This window comes from Pecten maximus, chromosome 18 (assembly GCF_902652985.1).
Source record: "Pecten maximus chromosome 18, xPecMax1.1, whole genome shotgun sequence".
NCBI classification, from domain to species: domain Eukaryota; kingdom Metazoa; phylum Mollusca; class Bivalvia; order Pectinida; family Pectinidae; genus Pecten; species Pecten maximus.
Window position 1 is genome coordinate 12665611 of NC_047032.1, and position 19205 is coordinate 12684815.

At 35.8% G+C, this 19205-nt stretch overlaps 1 protein-coding gene across 1 annotated transcript in view; it reads right to left on the reverse strand.

Moving 5' to 3' along the window:
• Positions 1 to 152: 152 nt before the first annotated feature.
• LOC117316448 (von Willebrand factor A domain-containing protein 5A-like) overlaps positions 153 to 19205 on the reverse strand; it is a 29448-nt gene continuing 10395 nt past the window's right edge. The window contains exons 5-16 of the mRNA XM_033871034.1: positions 17987 to 18101; positions 17348 to 17452; positions 16269 to 16395; positions 15814 to 15967; positions 15216 to 15295; positions 14716 to 14830; positions 13513 to 13680; positions 12927 to 13098; positions 12277 to 12395; positions 10012 to 10433; positions 2581 to 2729; positions 153 to 670 (exon numbers count right to left, since the gene is read on the reverse strand). Of these exons, the coding sequence (XP_033726925.1) occupies positions 10089 to 10433; positions 12277 to 12395; positions 12927 to 13098; positions 13513 to 13680; positions 14716 to 14830; positions 15216 to 15295; positions 15814 to 15967; positions 16269 to 16395; positions 17348 to 17452; positions 17987 to 18101 (1500 nt within the window). The 3' untranslated portion in view covers positions 153 to 670; positions 2581 to 2729; positions 10012 to 10088. The remainder of the gene's footprint in view (positions 671 to 2580; positions 2730 to 10011; positions 10434 to 12276; positions 12396 to 12926; positions 13099 to 13512; positions 13681 to 14715; positions 14831 to 15215; positions 15296 to 15813; positions 15968 to 16268; positions 16396 to 17347; positions 17453 to 17986; positions 18102 to 19205) is intronic.

The following is a 19205-nucleotide window of genomic DNA, read 5'->3' on the forward strand; positions in this document are numbered from 1 at the left end:
AAAGTGAACACACAACTATACATAAACATAGGATGCAAATATCACAGATTAAGAAATGAAAAAATGGCTTAAAACAAATTATAAATAGATAGGATCCAGTATATAAAACAACAGGACAGTGACGGAAAACAAAATATTGGCAAATTTGACGGAAAACAAAATATTGGCAAATTTTACAGAGTGTTAATCGTTTTCTTGATATTAATGGTTATAACATATCAAATACATATTTGTAGTAGGAAAGTAAAGCGGTACTATTTTTAGTATAAATAAAATCAAACTTTTCTTCATTAATAATAACTTCTTCATCTCCTTCGAACACGTTAATGGGATAACAGTGGCCATCCATTATCAGAAAATACAGCCGAATGGAGTGCTACCTTTTGCCACAGTACTTGCAAACATAATAACACTAGTGAATAAAATGAACAAATATCATTTGAGGGATATTTATAAATGAAGTCAACATTCAGTCTCGTGATCTCTCTTACAGGCTTATCATAACATTTTGCGCGTTTGAAAACAAATTGTCCACTTCCTCGTTAGTTAGTCCTTGTTGTTTTAACCACAAAATAGCTTTACTTTCTATCATCACCCATTCGTCTTTGTTGAGCGATTCCTTTAGGTGAAGCCAGGCCAGTGCTAGACAGGTAGCCCATACAGTTTGGTTCTGAAACATATTTATTTATTAATTTATAAATCTATTTGTTACTTTAAGATAACTATACTCACATTAAAAGGAAATTGGTACTCAAAATCGGCGAAATTACGAGCAAATAATGTAGATGCTCAAGGAGACCCTTGAGCAAGTACATAGAGAACAACGTGTTCATGGAGATTAAGCGTCCTCTGCTTCATCGACGACATTGATACTCGAATATAAACATGCTGTTATGTATAAAGAGGTTAAGTATTTGAATAAAAGAAATTAAGGATAATGAGCATGACAGATGTACAGTATAGTTGTAATTTTACCGGGGAATTTAATTTCGTTGTATTCGCGATCATCAAACACAGCGCAAAAATAAATACCGAGCTATTTATATATACACTGAAGTGTTTGCTGCAGAATTCTACAGGCATGGTTGAGCGAAATTCTGACTGGAACAACAGCGAAATATTAGCCCCGTGAAATTCAACTAGAGGCCCAATGGGCCTATATCGCTCACCTGCTTCTAGAGCTTCTAGACTTTGAAGTTGATCTAGGTCATTTATGCCGATACTTAGCAGATTACCTCTTTATTCAAATATCAGAGTAGGTTATGTACATTCATGTAAAAAAAAAAAAATGCAATACTTCATTCCAGCATACCATTGGCCAAACACCAGGTCTCGGGGTCTCCTGGCTATCACAAATCATTGTTTAAATATTCTAACACATTTGACCCTTGTTGCCTTAAGCGTAGACCAAGGTCATTCATTTGAACAAACTTGAAAGCTCTTTCATCCCACCATGCTACAGATGTAGAATTTTTCAGTTCTCTGGGCCTCTTGGTTGTTGAAAAGACTTTTTGACTCCTGTGACCTTGAATGTAGGTCAAGGTCATTCATTTAACAAACTTAGTAGCCCTTTACCCAAGCATACCACTGACTCAATATCAACTCCATGGGACTCTTGGTTATTGAGAAGAAGTTGTTTAAAGATGTTTGGCCTATTTGAACTGTGACCTTGAAAGTAGGTCCTAAAAAGGTCGTAAAATTACGTTACCTGCAAACATTTTTGGTGAACACCGTACACTTTTGCGTATTTATCGAATAATTAAAGCTATTATCCATTCATCCCTCACTTCTAAATCCCTCAATATGTTATATTTAGGTGGGTTTTTGCTTGTCCAAACTGACCACAGGGAAAATATTTTGATGCATACAATAGGTATTAAAGTCATTAAAAAGATTTCTTAAAAGGTACAGAGCAACCAGAAATGTTGCAACTTGACCTTATCTCTCGCTACCAAAACATAATTTGATACTAACATAAGAAAGCAACGCTATTCAAAGATATTATGGTGTATAATTGTACGAAGTTTAAACAAAATCCTGCAATTAATGAAAACTCTTGAACGCTTTCAAGGATTTTTTTAAAGTAGTAACGGTGACCTTTACCTTGACCCAATAACCCTAAAACTCTAACTTGTCCGAGATATAATATTCCTTTAACATTGTGAAGTTTGATGAAAATCCTTCAATGAATAAATACGCTAAACTGAATACGTAATACGTAATTATAAGACGGACGGAGAGGAAAACTATAGTCCTCCTTCCTCAAGTTTTAGGAGACTATAATAAATACGAATATAACATCACTAGCAACGCAATAAATACTGTCAGACATTTCTTGCTAAAACAAGAACAGAATCGGTACGAATCGGCTTCTTGCACAACTTCTTTATGCACTGATCTCGTGTCTCATGTCTAAGGAATCCAATAGAGTAAGGAATATAAAAGGGGAACAGGAGGGAAATCTAATCACGTTCTAATCATGTTCCACGATTCGTGAAAGTTTGGTAAATAGTATGGAGTATTCATTAAGGACATTCGTCTACAGACGGACATGGCATGGTTATTTTAGATTAGTTTTACCTGAATCGGTGAAATCTGCTGAAGATTTCCACATGCAGTTCCTAGGACACTAGCGAGATCTTCATTAAGTGCCCATGAACCCTCAAATGTCTGCAAAAGGATGAGCTTAGTTCTCTCTGGAAGCGTCTGAGAAGGCTGGAGAGGTTTTGCTAAATAAATATCAAAATAAGTCGTATATATAGTTTTAGCAGAATTTTTATCAATACATGTACATGCCGAGTGTGAACTGATCGCACAGTGCGTTATTGATTTGTTTTTGAAAAATCTGGATATGAATTAATCTGTATTCTTCAGAATTCTCTAGTGTTCACTAACGTTTACCTTTTACCTGTACATTTGTAAATGCTTGTATCGTAAAGCCTATTCCTCAAGCAACGTTACATATAGAAGATATGTTTCCACAATTAAAACAGTGTTATAGTCATACCTCATACAGTTGAATATGGTACAGGCTATCAATATTTTACTATAAATTAAGTTCATACATAATCAAAGTACTGGAAGTACTGTAAACGAACATTATTGTTTAATGCAAAATCAGTAATCTTCTAAGTTTTAAGTTGATAAATTTACTGATATCGGTTTAGGAATTAATTGCAAATAATTTGAAATGTTTGCAGCTGTTCTGATTTGATTGTACACATGCATGTTTCTGTAAGGTCCTAATTGAAATTGGAAGTTTGTTGATCTATCTTGGATCGATGAAAATAAAATATGTCTTCTTTCTTTCGGGAAGTCATCATCAGTTATAATACAGCCAGGACTCTGTGACCTTATTGATGCCAACTTCTAATATGCACTATATTTAGGCTAGTTCCATCGTTAGTTTGGCATACATAGTTGTATTTCAACTTAATATGATGAAACACACATAAAGAATTACTGAAAACCAAAACCAGAGCTGCTAATCAAGGCCCGAATTAAGAATGTATCCTATTGAAACTGTACTCAAGCATTTATGGTACTTCAAAACAAAAAAAACCTGACTCCTTTTGTTCAGGAATCATTTGATGTTAATAAATCTGTATATGAGAAGATAAACTTCTGGTATAATTACAGTATTGTAAACAATGTGATAACAACCATATAAAGACTATCTTCATCGAATAATTCAGCAAACAGGAAAAGAAAACTTCAAGCTTCGTTTTCAACTTCAAACCTGATCACAAAGATTACAGTCCATTCGATGGGACGACACATTCCCTATTTATTGTCCTTTTCCTTATGTTGATCATCCAATCATACTGAACCACACAGTTCAGCAATGTAATTGCACAAATCACACCTTTATGTGGTGAGAACATTTTTGGGGGTGTTATAATATTAATATACCATAACTGTATGCAAATTGTGAAGCATTCCATATCTATAACTATATATATACAGTACGTGTATATATTTACACATATCAAAATTGGAATGACACAGGAGATTTGCAAGTTTAATCATCAGTCATGGGAGGTTTATGTAAAATGTTATATTTACCGGGGTAATTAGTAATTTTGAGAATATATTTATGAAGCTCTATTCTGTACATTCTACCAGTGCTTTAGAGAATGGACACAATTATATGCTCTCCAATGTCAAAATTAATCATATGTAAAATATTAGGGGTTTATTCGCCATTCTAGGCCTGATTGCCGTCATAGTAAAATTACCAAAATGGACTTGAAATCAATATTTTTAAGAGAATGATCTATGACTTGAATATTTCAAAAGAATTATGTAATACATTGTTTATTCACTTCATTCAGATCTTCAGACACCACATAATTTGTGAAGTCATATATAGAAATATATGAACCATTTTGTTATTGATTTATAGTTCACACAAGTAAGCACTAGATGTAAGCAGTAAGTATATGTACCGCTATCTACTGGCATGACTTCGAGTACAGTAAACTACACTCGCTTTGTGGATATTGACAGGATAACATATATTTACATACTAATTCAATTTTAGAATTGTAACTGAAATCGTGTAACAGCATGGCACAAATAGTCATCTGAACATTTGTTGTATTTTCAGTTTATCAATTCATTGATTACTCCGTGTTTGAAGTATGGTGTAGTGAGAATTTCAAGTCTTGATCATGACTTGATGAACGTTCTAAATTAACAAATTATCAAAATGAATTTGTTTGAAAAATACACAAGTTCCACAGCAATATTATATAGAGAATCGATCACACTATTTCAGAAGTTATAAAACTACAAATAACAATTAATGGCTGAATCAAATTAAGTGAATATCACAAGTATTTTTGCATTTGTTTTTAGATAATCCGGATTTCCGTTTTCCGGCTTAAAAAAACAAGAGGCCCAGAGGGCCTGTATCGCTCACCTGGTTTCATGAGATATGAAACAAGAATGATGCTTAAGTATATTTGTCGCTGGTATTGCTATATCAATATATATCATAAGCATTTTATATGGGTACATGTACATTAGTTTTATTTTAATACTAAAAATGCCAAAAGGTGCATTAATCCATGAAATGAAACTGACTTTTGGCGCGACCCCATAGGGATGCTACCACACAAATGTGAGTGATATTCATTGCTTAGTTTCAGAGAAGATCTTGTTTAGACCAATTGACCCCTTTTGACCCTGACCTCTACCCCTGTGGCGTCAGCTCCTTCCTTTATACAATTTTGAATCCCTACCCCGATAGGATGCTAATAGTCAAATATGAGCTGTTTCAGAGAAGTTGTTCATATTAATTTAGCAAAATTGACCCCTTTTGGCTCAGCCCCTCAGCCTCCAGGGGGCCGGCCCCATCATTTGTACAATTTTAAATCCGTAACCCAAGGGAATGCTACCAGTCACATATTAAAGATATCCATTGCTTTGTTTCAGAGAAAAAGTTGTTTATATCATTTCTGCCAAAATAACCCCATTTGGCCCCGCCTCTTAGGTCCCCTGGGGTCAGCCCTGTCATTTGTACAATTTTGAATCCCTACCCTAGGGGGTTGCTACCAGGCAAATATGAGTGATATCCATTGCTTAGTTTCAGAGAAGATGTTGTTTATATCAATTTAGCCGAAATGACCCCTTTTGGTCCCGCCCCTCAGCCCCCAGGGAGGTAGACCCCACCATTTGTACAATTTTGAATCCCTACCCCAAAGGGATTCTAACAGTCAAAATTGAGCAATATATATTGCTTCGTTTCAGAGGAGAAGTTGTTTATATCAATTTAGCCAAATTGACCACTCTTTGCCCCGCCCCTCAGGCCCCCGGGGGTCAGTCACACCATTTGTACAATTTTGAATCCTCACCCCGTAGTGTTGCTACCAGGCAAATATGAGCAATATCCTATGCTCGGTTTCAGAGAAGAAGTTATTTATATCAATATAGCCCAATTGACCACATTTGGCCCCGCCCTTCAGCCCCCTGGGGGTCAGCCCCATCATTTGTACAATTTTGAATCCCCACCCAAAAGTAATGTTACCAGGCAAATATGAGCGATTTCCATTGCTCGGTTTCAGAGAAGAAGTCAGTATTATCAATATAGCTATATTGACCCATTTTGGCCCCGCCCCTCAGGCCCCTAGGGGGTCAGTCCCATCATTTGTACAATTTTGAATCCACACCCAAAAGTAATGCTACCGGGCAAATATGAGTGATATCCATTGCTTGGTTCCAGAGAAGAAGTCGTTAATATCAATATAGCTATTTTGACCCATTTTTGCCCCGCCCCTCAGGCCCCTAGGGGGTCAGCACCACCATTTGTACAATTTTGAATCCCCACCCCATAGTGATGCTTCCAGACAAATAGGAGCAATATCCTGTGCGCGGTTTCAGAGAAGAAGTCGTTTATATAAATATAGCCAAATTGAGCACTTTTGGCCCCGCCCCTCAGGCCCCTGGGGGGTCAGCCCCATCATTTGTACAATTTTGAGTCCCCTACCCATAGTGATGCTTCCAGACAAATAGGAGCAATATCCTTTGCGCGGTTTCAGAGAAGAAGTCTTTTATGTCAATATAGCCAAATTGACCCATTTTGGCCCCGCCCCTCAGGCCCCTGGGGGGGTCAGCCCCATCATTTGTACAATTTTGAATCCCCACCCCAAAGTAATGCTACCAGGCAAATATGAGTGATATTCATTGCTTGGTTCCAGAGAAGAAGTCGTTAATATCAATATAGCTATATTGACCCATTTTTGCCCCGCCCCTCAGGCCCCTAGGGGGTCAGCACCACCATTTGTACAATTTTGAATCCCCACCCCATAGTGATGCTTCCAGACAAATAGGAGCAATATCCTGTGCGCGGTTTCAGAGAAGAAGTCGTTTATATCAATATAGCCAAATTGACCCATTTTGGCCCCGCCCCTCAGGCCCCTGGGGGGTCAGCCCCATCATTTGTACAATTTTAGTCCCCTACCCATAGGGATGCTTCTGACCAAATTTGGTCAAATTCTGATCAGTGGTTATGAAGAAGAAGTCAATTGTTGACGGACGGACGGACGGACGGACGACAGACGACGGACGACGGACGCCACGGTATGGCATAAGCTCACCTTGGTCCTTTGGACCAGGTATCTAAAAAAAAACGAGAAGTATTTTAATTGCCGTTATAGTTGAATTACCAAAATGGACCTGAAATCAGTATTAAAAAAAAAAAGAATGATCTATGACTTGAATATTTCAAAAAAATAATTTTATACATCGTTTATTCACTTCATTCAGATCTTCAGACACCGCATAATTTGTGAAGTCATATATAGAAATATATGAACCATTTTGTTATTGATTTATAGTTCACACAAGTAAGCACTAGATGTAAGCAGTACGTATATGTACCGCTATCTACCGGCATGACTGAGTACAGTAGACTACACTCGCTTTGTGGATATTGACAGGATAACATATATTTACATACTAATTCAATTTTAGAATTGTAACTGAAATCGTGTAACAGCATGGCACAAATAGTCATCTGAACATATGTTGTATATTGAAAAATTATTTAGGTAAATATTAACTCATTTGCTTGACTTTTAGAATTGTAACTGAAATCTTGTAACAGCATGGCACAAATAGTCATCTGAACATGTGTTGTATATTGAAAAATTATTTAGGTAAATATTAACTCATTTGCTTGACTTGAATTTTCAATTGATCAATTCATTGATTACTCCGTGTTTGAAGTATGGTGTAGCGAGAATTTCAAGTCTTGATCATGACTTGATGAACGTTCTAAATTAACAAATTATCAAAATGAATTTGTTTGAAAAATACACAAGTTCCACAGCAATATTATATAGAGAATCGATCACACTATTTCAGAAGTTATAAAACTACAAATAACAATTAATGGCTGAATCAAATTAAGTGAATATCACAAGTCTTTTTGCATTTGTTTTTAGAAAATCCGGATTTCCGTTTTCCGTCTTTGAAAAAAAATTACGTAGGCGTATTGCATAGCAAACTTAGCCATATGTACATACGAGATGATTAAACTCTCATATCTCCATGTTAAAGAAATAGTTGTTTGCAAATTGTGTGGACAGCGTGGCAGTAACGTTATAGCTCATTTTATTATTCAGTGCTGTAAACTACAGGAAACTAGAGATTCGCTACTAGACAACGTCGTCAATGTCCTGGGAACCGCAAATTATGTCATGTTTGCCGACCTCGACGAGACTAGCATGACAAAGGTGATCCTAGGAAGCCGGGGTACTATTGAAATAGACGATGATGCGTGGGAACAATTTATGTTGCTGAATTCCATCAGTATCGCCAAAATGACCAAATATTTATTTGAAATACTATAATATATAAATGTAAATGTAAAAGAAACGCTCAACGGAATAGATTTATTAGGCTATCGCAATACTAAAGCGATGGCGGATTCAATTTCTTTCATATTAATTATTCATTTCTTAATTTATTGTTTTCCTGTTAATATGTTCTGTAATCTTCATGCAATTGGAGGAAAAAAAGATATCTATCTATCTATGTAACAGCTGATTTCAATCAGATTGACTTAACATGAACTTAACACCGTCTCAGTAGTTCGTCACAATCGAAAATTTGATCGTGAATTCGGTATTTTGCAAATTCTTTCAAAATACTTCCAGGTAAAGGAAAAAAATGCATATATGGTCTCTATACACACACCAAAGATTAATAGATCCTATATTGGGTCCATTCTCTCGTAAAAATATCGATTTGGGTCCACTATCGGCCATTTCGGTAATTCAATTCTAACGACAATCGGGCCGCGGTTCGCAAATGAAAAATTAATTTAAAATTCGTAAACCACTAATATTTTACATATGATACAATTAGGCATTGGAAAACATATATGTGGGTCAATTCTCTGAAAATAATGCTAATTTATATTATAATTAAGCCCCATTTTTCTTCGTTTCGGTATTTCCAAGTCTGCTTCACCTGTGGTCCGTTTCAGTAAATATTCTCGACTTTGCCGAAATAAAAACAAGCTATATAATTGTTCATTTTAAACATGACAACTGCCGACCACACGTATCTAAAAATGTTATTGTTGATATCATCTGAATATTGCCGTAGTTATCTGTCACTTCGATTGTAAACCCATTGCCAAAGTCATGGAAGAATCGACCAATCAGATTGGTTTAACGTTTGATTTCCGTAATCTTGCAGTTACCTCCCTTACAACAGTAAATACGTTCCAAGTATTGCCTACAACAACCAATCCCGTGCACATGGCAACAAGATATTATCATTTGCATTTGATTTATTGGTCGTTTTCGTCAAAGGAAAATGGAATGTGGAAATCGATGACAATGTTAACGCTATGACCAGTCACCCTGACCACAAATGCCACCTAGTATCTACCTTTCTCGCAAACATGTACAGTAACCTACATTGTATAGTATGATACAATGTATCGTCTCGTATGCCGTTATTGATATATATTTTTCTCTAAATTATAGAAATACTCATCTAGTTGATAATGATGTAACATTCTAGAATATATATATTACACATTTAAGTAAATCGCGGACATATTTGCAGACCTATGCTATAATGTCAGCCGTTTTGGAATGAACACGGAAGAGCAAAACTTTCTAAACATCCGGAGACGAATGCGCCTGCGCAATATTTGTTTACATAAATATATTGACCTGGAGTTATTCGCAAAGTTCAGGTTCATTTAGTCTTCACATTTCGCTAGAGTTATGTATTTCTCAAATCGTATGCATCTTGAAAACATCTACTGAATACATTTCAACATTTTCGGTAAAACTACTACATAAAACGAAGATGTTTTTGCCAGTAAATTATTTGAAGCGTAAGGCAATGGGGGCAGCCATATTTCATTGAAACAGACAGTAGATGGCGTATTGGTGAATGTGGCTACCAAATATAGTCATATTTCTGAGTCCAGTTCTTGATGGCAATAACCGAACATTAATGTTCGTTTAAAAAGAGTATATATACCTCCGAACATTCCGAACGCTTGTTGCTGTTGGGGTACTCCGGGTTGGCTTCCAAACAAATTTGGCTGTAGTGGTGCTCTACCTCCGAACATATTTGTCTGTGGGGGTACGTAACCTTCCAAACATATTAGACTGTGAGCTAGGTGTTTGACCTTGCTGCTGCTGTTGTGCTCCAAATGTTGGGTTAAACAGATTCGGTGCTTGCATTGACTGTCCTGAAAATCCGCTACTACTTCCAAAGCTACCAGATTGCAAACCGCAAGGTTTTGCGCCGAACATACCCCCAGTTTGTGCACCCATGCCCCTACTAGCTCCAAACTGGAAAACCGGCTTGGCTCCGAAAACTCCATGTGACGGAGGAGGCATCCCACCGCCACTTGCACCAAACATCCCATAGCATACTTCTTTTATTTGGAGAAAACTCTACAAAGAGACGAACACTGGATATAGAACATTTAGACATTATAAAGTCAAAGTAATGTATTCTAACACGAATTAAAATTTTATGAATATTTGGGATTGTTGACATCATGTTTAAGCTAACCGTAAACATAACTAAAATTAACTCAACTATCTCAGAATTTTCTAATTTACATAAATGGCATGCTGTCTGAAACATATATGAATATCAACTTAATATATATACACGAAAATGTTTAGAATGTTTGTTATGTTCAGTAATTCACTGTGCATAAAAACCAATTATCTTTGCGTGCTAACACTCATCAATTAAGATCGACATATATCGCCAATAATGATATATGGTTGATACTGAGGGAACAGGCCTAACAACACAAAATTTATTAATTATTGGCTCCGAATTTATGACGTTTGTTTGCTACAGATAAATGTCACATAAAAGAAAGTCGCAATGCTTGGTTTATGGTTGAGTATCTCCTTGTATATATATATATTTTTTATTATTAATAATTCACAGAAAGTGTACGAGTTGGTTACTGAAAAAGCGCTTACCTTTGATAATTTTCTTTTATTGAATGGCACAACAATAATTAAAAATAGGATTTTTAAAAAAGGCAGTTTTGACGGCACTGTATAGTTTCACAGGCATTTAACAGGTTATGAAAAAAAAAAAAATTATTTCACATTAATCGTCCGAGTGTGGATATTGGATTCACAAACAGTTCCGAGTTGCAATATAAACCTTTTTTCTCATCTGAGCTCTGAAGTATACTGATAGAGGATGTTTTCAGATTTAAAAATGCCTTGATTTAGTACATATATCCCTGTAACATTGAAAGTATATAAAGGCTTGTTCTTTTGATCACTTTGCGTAGTCAATGTCATGACCTTGGAAATCTTATTGAGAGACTATAAATAACATCAACAATTTGAAACATTTTGACCTTGAAAGAAGGTCAAAGTCATTCATTTGTACAATTGATAACCTTGATCCCAGTATGCAATAAGCCTAATCTATGTGTAAAGATGGGTAAATGAAAGTATTATGTTTACATGAAAAGGGCGTATTGGTGATATATACGCTGCGTGCGTACTGATGGTGATGGTGTTTTTACTGTGAGTATTCTCTATTTTTGTGTGGGTCTGTGTATAAACAAGCACGTATATGCAAGTATGCTGCCGTTAGTATAGAGTTTCTGCTTCTGTTTTAAGGGTACGTGTGTGCAAGGGTGTGTGTGTGTGTGTGTTTGAAGGAGAGAGAGAGAGAGAGAGAGACAGACAGAGACAGAGAGAGACAGAGACAGAGAGAGACAGAGAGAGAGACAGAGAGAGACAGAGAGACACAGAGAGAGACACAGAGAGAGAGACAGAGAGAGAGACAATGAGAGAGACAGAGATTATTACTTTCGAGGATGAAATTATGAACACCACGTTTGTATATGTATAACGAGAAATGTAAAAGTATGGTAATGAAATATGAATGAGAAGTTGGACTATATACATATAATATTAAGATATATCTATGAGCCTATATCTGAGCATAAAAAAAAAAAAAAAAAAGTCTAATACCATTTCCAACGGCCTATTGGTTATAGAAAAGATTTTAACACATTTGGCCCCTGTATCTTTGAAAGTTGGTCAAGGTCATTAGTTTTATCGATTTTGGAAGCCCTTCATCTCAGCATGCCCATGGACCAATAACATGACCCCGGGCATCTTGGTTGTCCGGAAGAAGTCGAAAATGTAAAAACAATCACGCACGTAAAATTGTACTGCGCATTTTGTAATTAATTTTCTACGTACAATGTACGTAGTTTTACCTCTTTTAGTTAGAGATCGTACTGACCTGTTCCGGAAGTTGCACTTTGCTGTTTTTGTCGACTCCGACAAAGGATGTGTACTTGGAGATGACATTTGAAGCCATACTTGCGAGTAAAATTTTATTTTTGTTGTCAGTTTTGTTATCTGAAACATGAAACATTGTACAAGTGACATCCATAATGAATAATTATTGTTGGTGTCAAAGATGTCGTGTCTGACAGAAAACAAATCTAAAAATACTGATTCCTTATGCAGATTGATGAGAACGATGATTGAAAAATCATGAGTTCATTCAATTTGTTTTTTCCCCATTCGACTACTACAGTTCTACATTGCAAAGATTTGATTTAGATTTGCATGGAAGAAGACGCTTTACTTTCTGGAACGAAGCTCTCTATATATAAATTAATACGTTGTTCTTATTTTGCACACGTTTTTGTTCGCTCACATTTCGATATTCGCTTCTGGTATTTGATAAAAGCTTAAAGAAATTTAGAAATAAGGGATACGTCGGAAAATACATTTCTTTCAAAGGAAGTCCTCTCCTACCAATTATGACACTTGAAATTGTCAAATTAATTCACCTTTATTTTGTGAGCACATACATGTAGTTAATTTAAAAATAAATGTTTATGGATATCATATCATTCAATACTGAACTGGTAGTTTTCATACCTGCCGATTCCTCGTCCTGCAGTTCCCGTATGAGTGCTTTAGCTGCGAGTCTGTGAACAGGCAGGGATGTGTCCAGCTGTTGGTCTTGACGGTGTCCCTCGAACGCTAGTTTGTGCTCAAATGTTTGGTTTTGAAAAGTACCTCGCAAAATGATATTCCCGTATATGGTATCCTATGAAGCCAAACAAAACCTTGCTATACGCGTGCTTTCTTCGTTGTTATTCTTCGAGTATTCATCACACAATCGCTGGTACATGTATATGATAATCTCTTATTATAAATGATTTTAAAAAGCTATATGTAAATGCAAGTGACATTACATTACCGTTTAATACGTTTCATAAGAAGACGAAATATCAAGACTTGATTACAAAACTTGCAATAGAAATGAGCAATTCAAATTTCATGACACCAAATATTCTTGATTAAGATTATGTATTCGATGTTATATGAGTCTATCTGCCAGTTGATTTAAATCAATCTTGATAATAACAGCTAAAATAGATTCTGATCCGAATATGAATCCTCTAAACAATACATCAAATATGATGGAATTAAGTTGATGACCAGTTTTCAGTGAATATACCATCGATTCTGATCCGTTCAGCACAGCATACATTATCAGCTCCTCCCCACTGAATATCGACGGACATACATGCGGGATTATCGTTCCCGACACCTCCGGTGGAAGTTCCAAGTCAACCTGTACGTTGGTAACTACAGACTGCATTGCACTCTTTAGAAGTGAAACTACCTGTAAAGGAAAGTGCATATGCAACAGATTATAATGTATTCGTAATATCAGAGCAATATGTGCATGATACAAAGGGGATTACAATGACAAACCTTCGACAGCTACTCCTCATAGATACAGAAACAGTTACGCGATACTTAATGGTAATACTTAATAACAAACGAGCACAGTGGCCCAATTGTTCTAAATTCACCTACCTTGTTTGATAAGATTAATTATGGAATGTTACTATCTATAAATGGCAAATCTAAAATGGGAAAAATGAAATCGTCAAATATGTCATTATACAGTGCGATGTTAGCCCAATCACTTGATTCCACTATACTTCATTCCTTGAAATGGACAAGTAGGAAGAGACTGACGAGTACGATAGTTTCATAAAATGTTGTCACGTTCGTTTTACCAGGAAGGATATCATCAGGATTTTAAAATTGTTGTTAAACTGCCATTAACCTGATCACCTTTTGAACAATTGGGTCCAGGAGATCTGACATTGTTCATTAATGAATTACATTTTATTTCTTCTTCGAAAGTGACAAATGTCATTCCACGAGAACTTCTTAACCGGTAAGACGTTATTTAGAAATGAAACGATAGTAAGTAGATAAAAACATTTTGTGTAAAGATTTATCCTCGATACTCCATGGGTTACAAACTATCTATCTATATCTAAAACATTGTAGGACCCGTTTTTGGTTTTAAAACAAGGCTCACCTATTCTCTGCATCCCGGTTATGTCATTATAAAATCAATGGCTCAATCACCGCTGCCTTGTAGATAATCCAAAATTTGATCATTTGATTTATACACGAAACGAATCTCGGGGGATCGTTTACTGATTAGCTTTGCATTTGGTTGTCCCTTTATGTGCTATTCAAAGGAAATGCATCGGCTAAAGCGATTTGCTAGGATTTTGCCTGACACCAATAAAGTAGCAACTCGTGTTCCTTCTATTGTGACATGGTATATGCCAAGGGGCAGAGTGAGAGAAAGAAGTTAACCCTGGAGAATCGAGGATGGTGTTTGGTTGACTACCTTTGTCTGCAATCTGTCATTTCCCTTCACAAACTCAGCCCGGCCTTTTCCTGCTCTGGCCAGCCCTTTCACCAATGCCGTGGACGCGCCTTCGCCGATCCCCACAGAAAACATCCTGATGAAATATTAGAAGCAAAACAACGAGGCGGGTTGTAATCAAATAAAGAAAACAAAAATTCAGATATTCCTATCTCAATTAAAATAAACATATGTAATCGTTAGAGCATGCATGAACAGTTGGCCCTATCTAAACTTTTACGTGATCTTGGAAATTGAATTATCTTTATTGGTTCTTTGTACGACAATACATAAACTATACGATCAAAAGAACTCCGCGTAATCAACGTAACCCCCCCCCCCCCCCCCCCCCCCCCCTTGCGTAAGTTTCCACGTTTACAGTAGTACTTCATCTAATGTTCAAAAATAGAGAAAAATAAAACCACCAGAGAGGAAACCTTGCCACTAAAACGGAATTAACCAACCAAGGAATAATACGCTACCTTGTGGTGTTGTTGTTTCTCTGAACGAGGCTCACAACTTCACCGACATTCCACACGTCTCCATCCGTCAATAAAATTACCTGAAATATAATCATCGTTTTTTTGGTTTTTTGGGGGTTTTTTTTTGTTTTGTTTTTTGTTTTTTTATTATTATAATTATTGCAACATGTCGCATGATTAATTTCATTAAAATCTCTGCCACCGCAACCCGAACCCGGGACCTCTGGCTTAATTACTAGTCTAACCTCAAAGGATCGATCTGAGGAGAAGTTCTTTCCAGCCGAACGGTATATTGCAGGTAGTATTTACCAGGGATACATAATTCATGTACCTGTTGAAATCTCTAAATATATACATGCCCACATCATAGTGTCAGGAGCAATACCAGTACCATAATGATAGTTTGTTAAATGTCCATTCGGCCTTAACATCCGATATGTCTACATGATATTAGTAGCCAAAGTAGTGACATTAACTACCAGAATGCTACATTATGCAATGCTAGTTATTTGATGGGTACTGTTTACGCTTGACTTTAACATATTAATTCATCCTGAAATAAACAGCAATAACTGATGTTGGCTACAGTGGATGTTACCTGACGGGGATGTCCAGGAAGGCAGGGCTTCGAATACATATCCTTTATTGGTCCCGCGATTTCCGTTCCGCCCATGTTAGCCTCAATCTTCTGTACAAAGTCCATGGCGTACATCATGTTTTCCTCGTTATACTCAACACTACATGCGGAATCCCTATGGAGACCAAAATACAACTTAAACAATAATAGGAAATGATGTTGCGTCTGTTCCGACAAAGAAATATTACCATGGCAACAAACAGGTATGTCATCATGAATCTTTAAATGAAGTATTTTATAAAAAAGAAGTGTGTTCTCTTTCAATTCCTATGTATGTTATTTTATCTGTGTCACAAGATATCTTCAGGCTAACAATTATTGAAAATATCGGTACTAGTAACGTAGTAACACTCAAAATATTTATTATATATTCCGTAAATTAAAAACTTTACAAATACACAATGTGGACCTTTCACCTTTCAAATAATATGTGAAAGTTGTCTCCAAAGCTGTACACGTTGAACAAACATCCAACTGGCAGACTTTTTATCATCAAAAGAAGTGTTTCTCGTGCACTTGCGATCCTGCTACCAGCCATACTACCTGTAATTTGATAAAAACATCGTTCATTTTACAAATATGATATCAGTGTATTCATGGCATAAGCCATGAAAGAGCATAATCCGACAATCAAATATATAAGAGAAGCCGCTCTTAGTCTGAGTAGACGTTTTATATCTGCTACTACCTAAAACATACTTTCTAAAACTGTGCCATTGCCAAAATGATTATCCGGTTTTTCTCTCCTTTTTCTTATTGTAGGTCGTAGGATATTCCAACACGCGATATAAGCATCCATTTTTGGTTTTGGATATTAGTTTATATTTGTAATATAATATTCAAAAGACATATGCTATCATTAACATTTTCGATACTACGAAAATTAGGAGAAAATATTTACCTCAATTACGGATAAACATCATGAATGATATTTTAAACAAGAAATATCTTAAAAAGATAAACGGCATAGTTTTAATGCTGGTGGTTATAATGTAAAACTGCTGTTGAAATAAATTAATGAACTAATGCGTTTCAGCACGGATAGCAAAATTATATCAGTTCGAAACATTTTTTGGTGATAATATGACTGTATTTGAATGAGGAGTTTAATTTCATTAATGTGTCATTTGAAAAGATACATCCACTAATTCAGCTTGCATTCAATCTTAACTTTTCGTTTCGTTTTAACTCTATGTCTGCATAATGCATTTACCGCTACATTGACCAATCACATACTTCATCTTGACCAGTAACGCCACCTGTCGCGTAATATCCTGGGCCAAAAGAATATTATACGGCTATGCCGAAAAAGGAGCACCGATATAATGTATTTCCCAAAATTGTATTACACATTTTTATCCAATCAAAATTAATAGTGACGTTTTACCTTTAACACTAGAAAAAAAATTTGATTTTTATCTTTTATTCCAGCTATGTCCATGTCAACATCAATGTATCAACCAGTCATTCTTTTTTTAAAATGGTATAAACTTACCCGACCGGTCGATTATAAAAATGAATTCTCCAACCGTTGTTGAAAACTTAGGATCAATCTTTGGGTAAAAGCTGAGCATCAAGGTATCCATGTTGAGAATTCCATCTAGATAAATAAAAATATCCCTCATAAATATAGCCATGTCCTTATAAATGAAGAGATTGTATTGCTATAAATATGGATACAAGTCGTAAAATAATGTAGATACCTAAAAATATTGATTTGCCCCGGCTCTGTAAGTAATCCACTGGGTTTTTTTCATTGTTGATATAGTTATACAACTTGAATATATAAATACTCTTATAAAGATACACCTCAATATATGTATATACATGTATGTATACCTCTATAAGTATTATATCGCTATATTAAAAAAAAATATATATATATCCCTATAATACAAATCTACGCGCGAGAATATAGATAAACGAACAATCCTTAGCCATCTAAACATAGATAATACTTAACCTAATACAGCTCCGCCCATTGACTATACGTATATCTTACTACTTTTCTGTTTTTTTGTCTCTTCCTTTTTTATAACGACCACGCATTGATATATGTATGTTAATGATAGTGAGATATACAAAAGGACATTACGCCCTTTTTTAATAAAATAAAAATTATTTTACAACTCACTTTGACCTTTGACCCCACATTCCACTATCGCTTGTGGCTGATGCATATCCGCGTACTTGATCATTATGGTAATATCATGATCAACCTTGGTTCCTGGGCTAAACTGAACGCTAGCCTAAGGATAGAAAAATCAGCAAACAAAGTTACATATTTCTTTGAGTGTAATAAAAAAAGTATTTATTACGTTTTCAAAGAGGTACAGTAAATGAAGAGACAGAAACGATCGACAGACTTCAATTAGCATCATTAACATAAATGAAGTTTACATCTCGACATGTCGCCATAAATGTTGTTTAAACTCGCATTTATAACACCAAATAACACAGCTTGTCGTAATGATTATCTCAAAAAGTCGTAACCACACCTAAAATAATAAAATGGCGATCGATAACTAATGTTGATTAGTCAGTCAGGAGTTACAATGGGAAAAGATTATTTATCAGAATAGAAAAAAATATGACATTTCATAAATATATTTTCCAAATTGTACATGATTTAGTCCACGGATATAAGGATATCTAACTGATATCCTAGTGAGAAAACGGGAAATAGGAAATATTGCAATCGTTCTCCAGAACCCCAGGGGGGAAGCGTTAGACATATCATGGCCGCCCAGGCCCCCAAAAGCTATTTAAGAAGTGGGGGAAAAACCTGCATTCTGAGAAAGTGATCTATGGTATATATTATCTATATTTTCAGTGTGTTTTTTGTTTTTTATTTTATTTTATTTTTAATCTAATTTTTCCTTCATGCTAAACTGTCTAGGATGTACGTAACAAAGGAAACAAGGCGGGGGTCTGGGGGCCGCCAAGGTCCCCAGAAGCTCTCGACAAAGTGGTGTATTATAAAATTATGGGAGTTTCTGGACCATGTTTTCCAAGTTTTTGTTTTTAGTTTTTTGTTTTATCTTCATGATATTATTTTCCATGATTAACTGTTCTAGGGTCAAGAAAATAAGGCGGGGGTCTGTGTGTGTGTGTGTGTGTGTGTGTGTGTGTGTGTGTGGGGGGGGGGGGGGGGGGGGGGGCATGCTTATTTTTCTCTGAATGAAGTTTTCAGGGTTAACTATTTAATGTGTACTAAAAAGAAAACGGGGCAGGGACCTGGGTGTTGCCCAAGAAGCTCTTGATAAACTGGTGTATTATCATCATATTGTGGAAGTTTCAGGATCACATTTCTTAATGAAATTACAGTGAGGGACATATTTCCTGACCTGGCA